Here is a 15,039-nt window from a genome sequence, read left to right on the forward strand (position 1 = left end):
ATACATTTTATATATATATATATATATATATATATATATATATATATATATATATATATATATATATATATATATATATATATATTCTCCCATCATCTAAATCTCATCGATTATTATTATTATTATTATTTTTTAAATGAATAAATTAGGCTAACACACACACACATACACACACTCACACAAACATACACATATATATACACACACACACTCACACAAACATACACATATATACACACACACATACACACTCACACAAACATACACATACATACATACATACATATATATATATATATATATATATATATATATATATATATATATATATATATATATATATATATACACACACACACTCACACAAACATACACACCGATCAGGCATAACATTATGAGCACTGCCAGGTTAAGTGAATAACGCTTCTCCGAAACTGCAGCTCTTGTGGGGTGTTCCCGGTCTGCAGTGGTCAGTATCTATTAAAAAGTACCCTTTAAGTCCTGTAAGTCTTCTATGGAGGCTCCACCTCTCAACTTACAGGACTTAAAGGATCTGCTGCTAACATCTTGGTGCCACAGCACACCTTCAGGGATCTAGTGGAGTCCATGTCTCAGGGCTGGGCTGGTCAGGGCTGTTTTGGCAGCGAAAGGGAACTAACACCATATAAGGCAGGTGGTCATAATGTTATAATGTTATGGCTGATCAGTGTGTGTGTGTGTGTGTGTGTGTGTATATATATATATATATATATAATTTAAAAAAATGATATAAGATTACAGAAAGTATGATGTGAAAACAGTGCACCATTGAAATACATGTTTTATTATGGTGTGACGTTTCATTTACACGGTTTTACGTGATCAGTAATTGGAGAAGATTAAAATGATCAGACTGTAAACTTGGAGAGAAGCAACTACGTGGATCTGTAAACTCTCACCATCATTTGTTTAAAAAATAAAAGAAAAAGTTCAGGATTCGTTAATCACAGATGATCAGGGTTGAAACGGAGTGTGTGTGTGTGTGTGTGTTTTGTCTCGTATCTTTTCTCTCAGTGCTTGGTTGATATTTATCTGTACATTAAATCCTACACAACACTGATTTCACCGCTGGAAAGAAACAATCAAAACCATGGTAGAAAAGTTTGGTGGTAGACAAAATTTTTAAAAAAAGGGAACAAAAACATATAAGACGTGATATGAATGTATGAATCAAGACATATATTCACATTAACGATTTGTTTTGTTTTTTTTTGCAGAAAACTCCTGCCCAGTGCATATTTATAACATTTATCATTCACAGTGAGAGCTTGTACCTTCACAGCTCTCTACATCACTGATTATAATCTCTGGCTACATGCTGAAGTACTACTGAGGTACAAACTAGTCTCCTGTACTGGATTAACATATATTTAACATGGAGGATCTCTCTCTCAGGTTGCAGAATACATCCTTTTAAAATACACCACGTTGCCAAAAGTATTGGGATACCCCTCCAGATCACTGAATTCAGTTGTTGGGCTCGGCCCCGTAGTTCCAGTGAAATGAGTGAGTTTGGTGTGGAGGAACTTCACAGAGTCCTGACCTCAACCCCATAAAACACCTTTGGAATGAATTTGAGGTCCCAGTTTTGCAGACATCCCACTTTTGACCTGGCTCACAGTCTCTACTCTAATCCATCCCAAAGGTGTTGAGGTCAGGACTCTGTGCAGGCCAGTCAAGTTCCTCCACACCAAACTCACTCATCCATGTCTTTATGGACCTTGCTTTGGTCACTGGTGTACAGTCATGTTGGAACAGGAAGGGGTCATCCCCAAACTGTTCCCACAAAGAGCATGAAATTATCCAAAATGTCTTGGTATGAAGCTGAAGCATTAAGAGTTCCTTTCACTGGAACTAAGGGGCCGAGCCCAACCCCTGAAAAACACTCAACGATTTGGAGGCGTGTCCCAGTACTTTTGCCAATAGAGTATAGTTATATTTGATATTGAGCTACGACACAAAATTTTAACGTTAAGAGCGATAAAAGTCACTGTCGTGGTGACTGTAGCACGTCGGTGTGTGTTTAACAGAGTTCATGTCACTGCATATAGATTAATGGTGGAAGAAAAAATAATATTCACAACAATATGTCAGGGTTCGGTAAAAACGCCCAATCACGGCAGAGCTTCGGTTAAATCCTTCGGTTGCGGAAAACTCTAGAATATTTCTTAAAACTCGACGTGTTAAGAGACTCGGCCTTTAGCCTTGTGCAGAACAATATAGAAATACAGATTTTGTTAAATGTATAAATCCGTTAAAGGTGCAGTCTCAGTATCTTGGAACTCCAAAGCTTCTGAATGTCAGTGTTTGCATCTTTAATGTTATTTCCTATGTTCTTATACAGTAATAGTGTAACATTAAGGATGATGTGAATGATGTGCATGTTTTAAAATCCTCTGTAACCATGGAAACTAATCAAACGGTAATTAGGCTCTACTGATGCTCACGTGATGAAATGTTTATCAGTGTGTGGAGTCGAAGTTATACTCGCAGTACGGATCAGTGTGTGATCCTTGTGCACACTTTGGGTCTTTTAATTTGTAAAAATCACTAGCTGCATGGAAAAGATGGCAAGAGAGCAGCGGGGGAACGGTGCTGAAATGTCAGTTTTTCACACAATAATGTTTGGTCAGTTATGTCTGAACACAGAAGGACATCATGTCTTCATGTGTGTCTGTCGTGTGTGTGTGTGTGTGTGTGTGTGTGTGTAGACAAATCTGCCTGGTCCCAGCACCTCCTTCTTCACTCGTGCCAATGCTAAATGACTGCAAATGAAACTACCGGCCCTTGTTCTTCTTGGAGTTTCCCTAAAAATGTAAGAAAAACACAAAACACCACAATTACAATAAAGTAATATTAAACCTCTATTTCTGCCTGAAAGTCTGTGCTGCAGATACATTTACATCTGTGAACAGAAACCGTGTGCAGGAATTAATGAAGAACGGTGAGTAAAAATGTGTGCGTTTATATAATACACCAACCAGGCATAACATTATGACCACCTTCCTAATATTGTGTTGTTCCCCCTTTAGCTGACCCGTCCTGCACTGTGTATTCTGACCCCTTTCTATCAGAACCAGCATTAACTTCTTCAGCAATTTGAGCAACAGTAGCTCGTCTGTTGGATCGGATCACACGGGTCAGCCTTCACTCCCCAATGAGCCTTGGCCGCCCATGACCCTGTCACCGGTTCACCACTGTTCCTTCCTTGGACCACTTTTGATGGATACTGACCACTGCAGACCGGGAACACCCCACAAGAGCTGCAGTTTTGGAGATGCTCTGATCCAGTGGTCTAGACATCACAATTTGGCCCTTCATCAAACTCAAAGCTCAAATTCTTACACTGCTTTGAGGACAAAATGTTGACTTGCTGCCTAATATATCCCACCCACTAACAGGTGCCATGATGAGGAGATCATCAGTCTGATTCTCTTCACCTCTCACTGCTCACAGTGTTATACCTGACTGGTGTTTTATTCCATATTAATATGAATAAAGAATATTTATCTATACCCAACAGCCACATTAGCAATACATACTCCCTAGAAGATCACACAATGTTCAGTGACATTTAAGATTACAGAAAACTGCATACACGTCATCTGGCTGTTGTAATTCAGGATGAGGTCCGGTCACCTCGATCACTGACACTGATAAGCGCGGTCCACTGGATATGTGCGTATTAAAGTGTGTGTGTAGATTTCAGTATTGGGAAGTGCCTTTAAAGAGCTGACCTTGTTTCCTAGTTTGAGTGTGTCGATCTCCTCACGCTGTTTGCTCAGGGTTTCATTCATGCTGCAGAGATGATCGCTCATCATGCTCAGCTGGTCCTCGTAGCTCCTCTTGGTTGTGCTCAGTTCATCCTGTCCAACAAAGCAGAACCAGAGGAAGTCAAGTGTGCGTGTGTGTGTGTGACTATTAACGGTTCTCAGCTAGTGCAGGTCAGTGTTACCTGCAGGGACGTGATGTTCTGATTGGTTTGTTTCATCTTCTCTGTGAGAGCCTCGCGAGATTTCTCTGCAATGGCCAGACGTTTGACCAGCGCTCGGCACTGGAGAGGAAAACATATGATACAACATACTGAATATATATAATGTAGTATCTTAAATAAGAAAATTACAGTGTCCATTAAGCTGAATTGACAACAGCTAAGCGGTCATTTAAGCGTATACCTTATGATGAAGTTAAAAGCAGGCTCTCACCTCGGCGTGAAAGTGCACGGCCTTGCTGTCGGACATCTGCAGCTGTGTGGTCAGCTCGGCCACTCGCGCCATGTAGTGGGTTTTGATCAGGTGTTCCCGAGACTCCTCGTCTCCGACCTGCAGGACACACAGACACGGGCGTCAACTCGGACGTGACGTCATTATCACAGGGAGATAAAATGATATTATATAACGCAGGTTTTATCTGTGTGTGATCAGAATGAGAGCTGGACACGTCTTGTAGAACATCTCTGGTCTTATATTTAATCATGAAACATGCTCAAAGGATTTAATGACTCCTAACGATATAGAAGGAAAAAATTCAGGATTCAGTTCAGTATTATTCAGTACATTTTGTAATAATAATAATAATAATAATAATAATAATAATATTATGGTGTGGTGGTCCACAGAAATCATCATCAGACAACAGAGAAGCTGTCAGAAGATGTGATATTTTATGATGCAATGATAGAAGTCTGTGAAGTGTTCAATACTAATATTAATTCCTCTGGAGGAACGATGGAGATATCAATGGATTTAAAAAGATAGATTTTTACTAAAAAGCATCTAAATGAATAACTGCACTGAATTCCGCAGTGACGAACTTACACTCTCATTAGTCGGGGTCATGGTCAGAATTCCAACCTGGTGATGGAGAAAATAAAAATGATTCCCAAAGCACTGAAGAGATTTTCTGGATAAAAATGGATCTGCATTTTCATTCAGACGTGAGCAGGACTGACCAAACTGGTGCACTGAGACGCCTCTCTGGCCGTTTTCTCGTCTTTTTCTGGCTCGGCTGGTCCTGTGGAGAGGGAGTCGGCGTGGGTGGGTGCAGCGATGCAGTCTCCGAGTGCTGCCGAGAGTCTGGCCTCCAGCTCAGCGATGCGCTGGTTCTCCTTCTCCAGTCGTACTCGTCCCAGCTGAGCCTCCAGCAGCCAGTGCTCCTTCTCCTGCTCCAGACGAGCGATTTTCTCCTGACTCTGCTGCACCTGCAGTACAAACAGTCTCAGCTCCACTGCTGTGTATCAGGAAGTCTGATTTCTTTACTAGTAAGACAGTACCTGCTGCATGAGGCCCTCTCTGCTCTCTGTGGAGCTGGTGAGGATGCGCCGGTTGGACAGAGCCTCGGTGTAGGGAACGGACTCGGGACGCGGCTGAAAGCCAGAGAAAAATGAATAGAGAGATGTGTTAACTTTTCATCAATCTGAATTCAGAGTTAATATAATACACCTGCCAGGCATAACATTATGACCACCTGCGTAATATTTTGTTGGTCCATATTTTGCTGCCAAAACAGCCCTGACCCGTCCTGCACTGTGTATTCTGACTCCTTTCTATCAGAACCAGCATTAACTTCTTCAGCAGTTTGATCAACAGTAGCTCGTCTGTTGGATCGGATCACACGGGCCAGCCTTCACTCCCCACGTCCATTAATGAGCCTTGACCGCCCATGACCCTGTCACCGGTTCACCACTGTTCCTTCCTTGGACCACTTTTGATAGATACTGACCTCTGCAGACCGGGAACACCTCACAAGAGCTGCAGTTTTGGAGATGTTCTGATCCAGTGGTCTAGCCATCACAATTTGGTCCTTCATCAAACTCAAAGCTCAAATCCTTACACTTGTCCATTTTTCCTGCTTCTAACATCAACTTTGAGGACAAAATGTTGACTTGCTGCCTAATATATCCCACCCACTAACAGGTGCCATGATGAGGAGATCATCAGTCTTATTCACCTCACCTCTCAGTGGTCATAATGTTATACCTGGACTGTGTATATTATTATTTTAATGTGATAAGGTACTGAAGAACAGTAAACGCTCTCACTGACCCTCCTGAGTGCGAGCATGTAGTCAGATGCGTGTTTTTTGTTACTGAGCATGCTGTGTGCCTGCTGGGGGTTAAGGCTCCCGTTTCCACCTCTGGGCCCGTACCCAGCTGAGGAGGTGAAAAAGTCCAGATTGTTGCTGAAGAAAGTTGCAATCTGTATAAAATGAAAATAAAAACAGATCCATAGGTTTGTCTTGTGTAATAATAACCTTTCACACTGAGACTCATTTTCAAAACTGTCTGGAAATTTGGATAAACTGTTTATGTATAGAAGCTGACAGTCTGACCAACAGGCGCCCCCTGCTGGCTTACCTTGTTTGTGTTGTTGGTGAGAGAGGCCAGAGAGGAGAGTAAACACTCGTTAGTGGTGCGCAGCTTCTGAGTGATGTTTGGCAGCTCCTGCTCAAGAGCCACCTTCTGACTGTAGTGCTTGGACAGCTCTAATGACCCGGTAATATGAGAGAGAGAGAGAGAGAGAGAGAGAGAGAGAGACAGAGACAGAGACAGAGACAGACAGACAGAGATAGAGAGATAGAGATAGAAAGATAGAGATAGAGACAGACAGAGCAGATAGAGAGAGAGAGGGAGAGATTGAGGTAGAGAAAGAGAGAGAGACAGAAGTAGATAGATAGATAGATAGATAGATAGAGAGAGAGAGAGAGAGAGAGAGAGAGAGAGAGAGAGAGAGAGGGAGAGATTGAGGTAGAGAAAGAGAGAGAGAGAGACAGAGATAGATAGATAGAGAGAGAGAGAGAGAGGGGGAGAGATTGAGGTAGAGAAAGAGAGAGAGAGAGACAGAGATAGATAGATAGATAGAGAGAGAGAGAGACAGAGATAGATAGATAGATAGATAGAGAGAGAGAGAGAGAGAGAGAGAGAGAGAGAGAGGGAGGGAGAGATTGAGGTAGAGAAAGAGAGAGAGAGAGACAGAGATAGATAGAGAGAGAGAGAGAGAGAGAGAGAGAGAGAGAGATTGAGGTAGAGAAAGAGAGACACAGAGATACAGAGAGAGAGAGAGATTGAGAAAGAGATAGATAGACACCAAGTGTGAGTGTGTGTAATACATTAGCAGCCAGGTGACCAGAACAGAGTCCAGACTTAGATGAATCTAAGATATATGAGTAAGTTTCTGGACATGTGGTCAGGTCTTACCCTTGGTGGTATCGTGCAGGCCATGTAAACATGCAGCAAGCTGTGTGAAGACTGCGCTGGAGCTGCTCTGAGGCATGGCATCCAAGCGCAAACCTGCAGATATCCACACACACACACACACACACACACACGGCTGATTAATAATCATCTGTGTGTCCTGCCATATAAATGAATAGAGTGTGCTGAACTCACCAGGTAAGGCCAAGAGACTGATGTAGTTCTGCAGCTTCTCGAACACAGCGGTCACCCTCTTCATATCGCTCTGTAACTCACGGTTCTTAGTGCTCAAAGACGCTGTGCAGAGAGGAACCTCACACTCTTCATCTAAACTATACACACACGTGAAGAGAGACAGGTGAAAATTAAATACTGTTAAATATCATCCATTCCTCAATCCACCCATCCATCCAATATTTATTAATGATGAGGTGATTAAAATCTACCTTTTTAGCTGATAAGGCAGGATCTTCTGCAGAAAGCCCGTGTACGTGGAGAAGGATTTGGAAAAGTCCTGCAGTTTCCCCACCGTCTCCTTCACGCACAAAGAAACAGGGCGAGGATAATCAGTGTGGCTTGGCTAATAATAATAATAATCCTATAGAGTGTGAAAGTTATTATTTCTCACCCACACCGTGTGTCCACCTGAACACTCACCAGCACTGTAACCGTGTCCTCGGTGATGCTCTGGTGCAGCTGCAACATGGCCTCCTCCAGGGGGCGTACATAGGCAGCGTTCTCATGCAGATACTGAGAGAACTGAACACACAAACCGGCGGTGTTGAGTCTCTTATAGTTCATGTTAAAGATTAGACCGATTCTGATCCCTGAGTGTATGTCAGAAATGGTGTGTGTGTGTGTGTACCTTCTGATTAAGAGGTGAGACAGGTTCGATAGAGGAGTCCAGCGGGTAAATGTGAACCCTCTGCTCTGTGTAGGAGTGGAAGTTGAGGAGAGCAGAGACGAGATCCTGCACGAAGCCCACGGCCTGTCCTGCTGCGTCTCGAGCTTTCAGCTGAACACAAGAAGTGAGGTGTGAGGTAGTGTGTTATTTTCATTTAGCCAGAGATCCTCCAACAATTACAATATTTAATTTATTAATGAATGACATGTCACTCAGTTTAACGACTATTAATGATGTGGACCATCCGAGAGACAGCGTCCAGTTTTCACTTACTTACTTATAGCTGCTATATTTCACCAACCTCTCGCTGTCTCTCTCTCTCCATCTCTCCCATCCACCTTCCTTCCCTCCCTCCCTCTATCCCTCTCTTCCTTCCTCCCTTCCCCCATCCCTTTCTCCCTCCCCCTATCCCTCCCTCCCTTAGAAGTCCCTGTAAATTCGCTGTTGCTATAGAAACCATAACGTACTAGAACAAGCGTGTTAACGATATCACAGCCGAAACTGTTACACAAAAATCACACACACTTTCTGACAATCAGATTGGAGAATTCAGAGTCACTGTGGTGTAAATAATAATAACAACGATGCCTCCTCACCTGATGTCTTCGGTTGTGTGTGGGAACGTTCAAGCTGTTGTAGTCACTGTATTCTTCAGAAAGGAAGGAGGAGAAAGGTGGAAAATATCAGTGCAGGACTGAGCTTGTAAAGAATAGCACATTAATCTGAAGTCCGATGTTACAGTGGTAGATCATATAGATCAGTGTACACTGAATTCTTTAGCTTTATATTTTAAAACGAAGAAGTAAATATATTGATTTCAATCAGAATGAATGAACAATCTTGAACAAACCACCCGTTTTTTCCAGGTTTTGCACCATATATACACTATATTGCCAAACATTTTGGGACGTCTGCCTTTACATGCACATGAACTTTAATGACATCCCATTCTTAATCCGAAGGGAATTTTTGACCATTCCTCTAGAAGTGCATTTCTGAGGTCAGGCACTGATGTTGGACGAGAAGGTCTGGCTCACAGTCTCCACTCTAATTCATCCCAAAGGTGTTCTATGGGGTTGAGGTCAGGACTCTGTGCAGGCCAGTCAAGTTCCTCCACACCAAACTCACTCATCCATGTCTTTATGGACCTTGCTTTGGTCACTGGTGTGCAGTCATGTTGGAACAGGAAGGGGTCATCCCCAAACTGTTCCCACAAAGAGCATGAAATTGTCCAAAATGTCTTGGTATGAAGCTGAAGAATTAAGAGCACTAAGGGGTCTAACCCCTGAAAAACAACCCCACACCATAATCCCTCCTCCACCAAACTTTACACTCGTCGTGAGTACCATTCTTCTGGCAGACTCGTCCATCGGATTGCCCGACAGAGAAGCGTGATTGGTCACTCCAGAGAACACATCTCCACTGCTCTACACCACTGCATCCGACACTTTTCATTGCTCTTGGTGATGTAAGGCTGCTCGGCCATGAAAACCCATTCCATGAACCTCTTCAATCACTGTTCTTGAGCTAACCTGAAGGCCACACAAAGTTTGGAAATCTGTAGCTATTGACTCTGTAGAAAGTGGACTACCACTTCGTAGCTGGGTTTCTGTTGTCCCCAGTTGCTTCCACTTTTTTATAATCCTACTAACAATTGACTGTTAAATATTTAGTAGTGAGGAAATTTCACAAATGGACTTAATGCACAGGTGGAAACCTATCACGGTACCACGCATGAACTCACTGAGCTCCTGAGAGAGACCCATTATTTCACACATGTTTATAGAATCAGTCTGCATGGACCTGTGGCATTGGAAGTGATTGGAACACCTGAATTCATTCATTTACAGGGGTGTCCCAAAACCTTTGGCTAATACAGTGTATATAAAATGAGAAGAGAGCATCTCTAACGGCCTGCTTGTTCTTCCAGATCTGAGTGTGAGAAGCGTAGATACTAACTGGTGTCGTTGAAGGGCACTTTCTCCTGGATCACACTGCTGTTGTGTTTTAGCTGAGTGCTCAGCTCTGTCTGATATTTCCTCAGCTGCTGCTGGCTACAGACACAGGACAGGGAAAAACAAATACATATTCAGAACCCTACACTGTGTCTGTATTTCAGGTCATTTATTATTTTTTAAAAATGATGATGAATAATTGTTATCTGGTTCAAAACAGGTTAAACAGGGCTTACAAACAACATGCTGTGTTTGAGTGATAGAGAAAAACATATTTATTTATATATATAGTACCATTCCTCTGTCCTGAGCCGACACTCCTTGGCCTCTCTCTCCAGTGTCTGAACTTTAATCTACAGAAAAACCAAACACACACACACACACATAATGAGAACTAGAACTGTAAATTGATCCAAAACCAGTGTAATCACTTTGTTATACCTCTAAACGAGCCTTGTCGCTCTGTAGTTTCTCTATGGTGTCCATGTATTTGGAGGCCAGACCGTCCACCACCGCCTGGTGCTGCTCGGCATCTTTCTCCAGCTGCTCCAGTCTGGTCCGGAGCCGAGCCTCCTGCTGACGGTGCAGCTCGTCCGCCTCGTAGAACTGAAAGAGTGTCGACAGTGCGGCTCAGAGATACGTGTCTCTACTCTATTTTCCTGAATGATTCTATCTCATTAACTGGTATGTAAAAACATACCAGTTAATGGTTGTGGGTCAAATCCCATGAGGCTAAAGTTTAACACTAGACATCTAAACATCAATTAATGTAATAATTCTTTATCTTTTCGGCTCCAAACAATATTCACCTTTTTAGCAAAATGTTTCATACTTTTATCCTTCTATTTTTCCCAGAATGCCTTGGAGCGTACAGGAAAAAATAGAGCATCATGAGTAGAAGAGGTCAATCATAGAGGAAGATTTGAGAAACGTTAAATAAAGTTACACTATATTGCCAAAAGTTTTGGGACACTCCTCCAAATGATTAAGTTCAGGTGTTCCAATAACTTCCATGGCCACAGGTGTATAAAGTCCAGCACCTAGGCATGCAGACGGCTTCTACAAATATGTGTGAAAGACTGGGTCTCTCTCAGGAGCTCAGTGAATTCGTGCATGGTACCGTGATAGGTTTCCACCTGTGCAGTAAGTCCATTTGTGAAATTTCCTCACTACTAAATATTCCATGGGCAACTGTTAGTGGTGTTATAACAAAGTGTAAGTAATTGGGAGTCCTGACCTCAACCCCATAGAACACCTTTGGGATGAATTAGAGTGGAGACTGTGAGCCAGACCTTCTCGTCCAACATCAGTGCCTGACCTCACAAATGCACCATTCAGAGGAACGGTCAAAAATTGCCATAAACACACTCCTAAACCTTGTGGAAAGCCTTCCCAGAAGAGTTGAAGCTGTTATAGCTGTAAAGGGCGGGAGACAACTCCATATTAAACCCTACGCATTAAGAACAGGACATCATTAAAGGTCATGTGCATTTAAAGGCAGACGTCCCAAAACTTTTGGTAATATAGTGTATATGTTGCTAGAAAGTCTTAATTATCCATTACAGCTATGTTTAAGACTTTTCAGAGGCTCAGTATTACACCAAAAGCTTGCTGTTGTTTAATATGAGAGGATTGCACTGATGAATGTTGTCTTATTTTAATCGCAGGTCTATCTCCAGAGGATCTTCGCCGTATAACGAGTCTTGGAGAGGGCATGAAGAACATTAACGGGGTCGTCTCCTACAAGTATGCGATAAGTGATAATCTTACAACACATCCGAATTCGTTCAGAGTTACTGTGGTTTTCTTGTCACCATGGCAACCACTGGATATAAAGAGTGTCTCTCTCTCTCTCTATCTATCTATCTATCTATCTATCTATCTATCTATCTATCTATCTATCTATATCTATCTATCTATCTATCTATCTATCTATCTATCTATCTATCTATATATATATATATATATATATATATATATATATATATATATATGTGTGTGTGTGTATGTGTGTATTTTTGCTCACTCCTGCAGCTTCTGGGTTTTTGTACACCATGCAGGGTTCCTTGTATTTTTACCTGGATGTGAAGTCTTTCGTTCTCCTGAATCTTCTTCTGCAGATCCTCGTCAAACACACTCTGCGTCTGGTAACTGGGCTGAGACGGCGAATCGGCTTTACTCTAATAGAACAACAAAGAAATCTCCTTAACAGCTAACCAGCTGATGTTTATTAACCTGGTCTTAGTCTTAGTAGATTTATCAGTGTGTTAAAAAAGCATTAATGATACAGAAAGGTGTCAGAGATGGAGCTTTCAGTCACTAAAACACGACTTTTCAGTGTCATCTCAGCTCTATCAGTGTGTCCAGTAATTAAAATAAGGATGCTTTAAATATAAAACTTGAACTCGGGGACGATTTAGAGCTGTGTGCATACTTGTTTTTATTTTTTTTGCACATCGTAAACACCCTGAAATAAAAAGCACAGCTACCTTGCCCTTTTTACTCTTGGCTTCGATGACCTGCAGCTCCTCCTGGAGAAGCTCCACTCTTTTGGCCAGCTGCTGGTTCCTGAAGCTCAGGCTGTCCATCTCCTGCTCGGCTTTACGCAGGCTCTGTTCACGCTGCTTCACCTCCTCCTGAGGGCAAAAAACACATGAAAGATGGGCGTGGCTAGCAGAAAATACTCCATAAAACTGATCGTGATGGTGACGATGATGATGATTGTGGAGTTAAAGCATGACAGGGAAGTGTTTAATGTGCTCACAATCTTTAACACACACTTTCTTTACAATGCAGTACCTTCAGGGAGTTGGAATTGGCTTGCTCGTCCACCACGGCCTTCTTCAGGACCTGATTCTGGGCTCTGAGCTGTTTTACAAATAAAAGTTAACAGATTAAGATCTGTTAAGGAGAAAAGCCAAATCCTGTTACGGTGTCAAGTACAGGAAGGAAGCAGAAGTCTGATGGTGCAAGAACAACAACCACTAAAGAATCTGCAGACTAAACATTTCTGCCACATGACGGCTGCTGGAGTTTATATATTAACTACACGGGACAGAGAGAGACGGCACTCGGGATGCTTTATTCTGCTTCACAGATATTCAGATCATTTTATTCTTTAATTCATGTGAAATGAAAGGACAGGTCAAACATTTTTGCCTTTTTCATGTGAAAAAAAAAAATTTCAAAAAAATCCTAAAACCTTAAAAATTTTCATCTTATAAATCTTCATCAGTCTTAACTTAAGAGGTTTTAAGTTATTGCTCATTTTTAAAACGTTAATCACATAAAAAGCTTTAATAAATAAATAGTGACATTTCTGCATAGCTCAGAAAGAAAAAAAATTATTAGTCACTATTATTTTATTGTATTATTTTATAATTTCACAAAAATAATTTCTCTTTAAATAAAGTCTAAACTTTTCAGAATATTCAGGGAAAAAAAACAATGATTATTTTACATTTCTATTTTACAAAAATATCAATTAAAATGTAATTTGTACTTTCGTTCACTGCTATTTTTTAATTATTTAAAAAATAATTTAGCCATGCATTCAAAGTTATTTTTTAATTAATCAAATTTTTGTTAATTAATTAAAAATAATTTATCCATTCATTGTTATTTTCTTAATTAATTAAAAAATAATTAATCCACTCATTCATTGTTATTTTTTAATTAATAATGTTTTGTTAATTAATTACAAAATTATTCATCCATTCATTCATTGTTATTTTTAAAAATTAATTAAATAATAAAATTTTATTTAATTAAAAAATTAAAGAAAATCATTTAATTTAGTTATTTTTTAAATTACTTAAATTATTTATCCATTCATTCGTTGTTATTTTTTACTGTATACTTAATGACCCTATATATTGTATACATGTCCTTTTTTATTAATTAAAAAAAAAAGTTTAGCATAAAAATAATTTTACTCAGCACACATACTGAAGAATATTTCATTAATATTAATTGAAATACCATAAAATAAATATTTAAGAAAATAATAGAGAAAAGGAGTGAATTTAAATGGTTTGAAAAAGTTTGCAACTGCACAAAAAAAATAATAAAAAATTTAAAAAAGCACAATAAATGATTTAAAGGGTAATTAAACGATTTCTTATAAACACTTATATTGTAATAATATTGTAATAAATACATATTTTTTAAGATTATTTTATTATCAAACAATTAGACACACCATATATATTTTTTCCCTTTACCTTTGAGTACTCTTGAGCCAGTTTGGTGTATTTTGCTTGAAGTTCTGCAGCCATGATGATGAGAAATAACAAACTAGATATCCTACACTAATGTAAATTAATGCTTATTATTATGTTATAGATGTGTTATAAACGTTATATACTGTTTACTGTTCTACAATAGCAAACTCGGAAGCTTTGAGCACACACTGACTAATAAAAGCGCAGTATTAGCTAGAAAGAGTAAATAATTTGCAAGAAAACGGTCAATAAACCATTTTTAACTGAATAAAGACAGATAAACAGAGGATAATAATTATCTATAAAACAACATGAGCTAGTCAGCTCATATGTCTAACCGGTGTATTAGCTAATGGAGCTAGCTAGCTAACGATAAAAATAAATATTTAACATTTTATTTAACATCGATGACATCCTCTAGAAAAATATCGCAGCATTCCCTCGAGTCACTCCGTGCACTAATTTTCCACTAACTAGTTATAATATTCTAGTTATATCTACATCTAACCTAGCTCCAGATCTTAACCGAAGAATTGTAGCTTAGCTAAACCTGACTAGCTCTAGAGCGCAACAGTGGGCGTGCCCAAATAGCGTCATGTTCACTTAATAGGCACCCTACTTGAAGTGTGATTTAATTACCGGGCACACCCTAAAGAGGGCACTACATTCCCGATCCAGGACAATTTAGGATTCAATCACGTAGACAGGGAAGCTGAGGTAAATGAA

The 15,039-nt window shown here is 40.1% G+C and overlaps 1 protein-coding gene across 1 annotated transcript; it reads right to left on the reverse strand.

Annotated features, from left to right (window-relative positions):
• Window positions 1-802: 802 nt before the first annotated feature.
• Window positions 803-14,889, reverse strand: ppp1r21 (protein phosphatase 1, regulatory subunit 21). Its single transcript, XM_058384935.1, has 22 exons — window positions 14,314-14,889; window positions 12,890-12,958; window positions 12,580-12,726; window positions 12,169-12,270; window positions 10,532-10,696; window positions 10,385-10,443; window positions 10,095-10,189; window positions 8,732-8,784; window positions 8,097-8,246; window positions 7,889-7,990; window positions 7,678-7,766; window positions 7,427-7,563; window positions 7,235-7,327; window positions 6,395-6,522; window positions 6,084-6,236; window positions 5,312-5,404; window positions 4,991-5,239; window positions 4,857-4,892; window positions 4,245-4,361; window positions 3,995-4,093; window positions 3,777-3,905; window positions 803-2,846 (listed from the first exon to the last, which is right to left on the reverse strand). The coding sequence occupies exons 1-22, from the start codon at window positions 14,365-14,367 to the stop codon at window positions 2,817-2,819; spliced, it is 2,349 nt and encodes a 782-aa protein (XP_058240918.1). The 5' UTR covers window positions 14,368-14,889; the 3' UTR covers window positions 803-2,816.
• Window positions 14,890-15,039: the final 150 nt, after the last annotated feature.

The sequence above is a fragment of the Hemibagrus wyckioides genome, linkage group LG29, assembly GCF_019097595.1.
Source record: "Hemibagrus wyckioides isolate EC202008001 linkage group LG29, SWU_Hwy_1.0, whole genome shotgun sequence".
NCBI lineage: Eukaryota > Metazoa > Chordata > Actinopteri > Siluriformes > Bagridae > Hemibagrus > Hemibagrus wyckioides.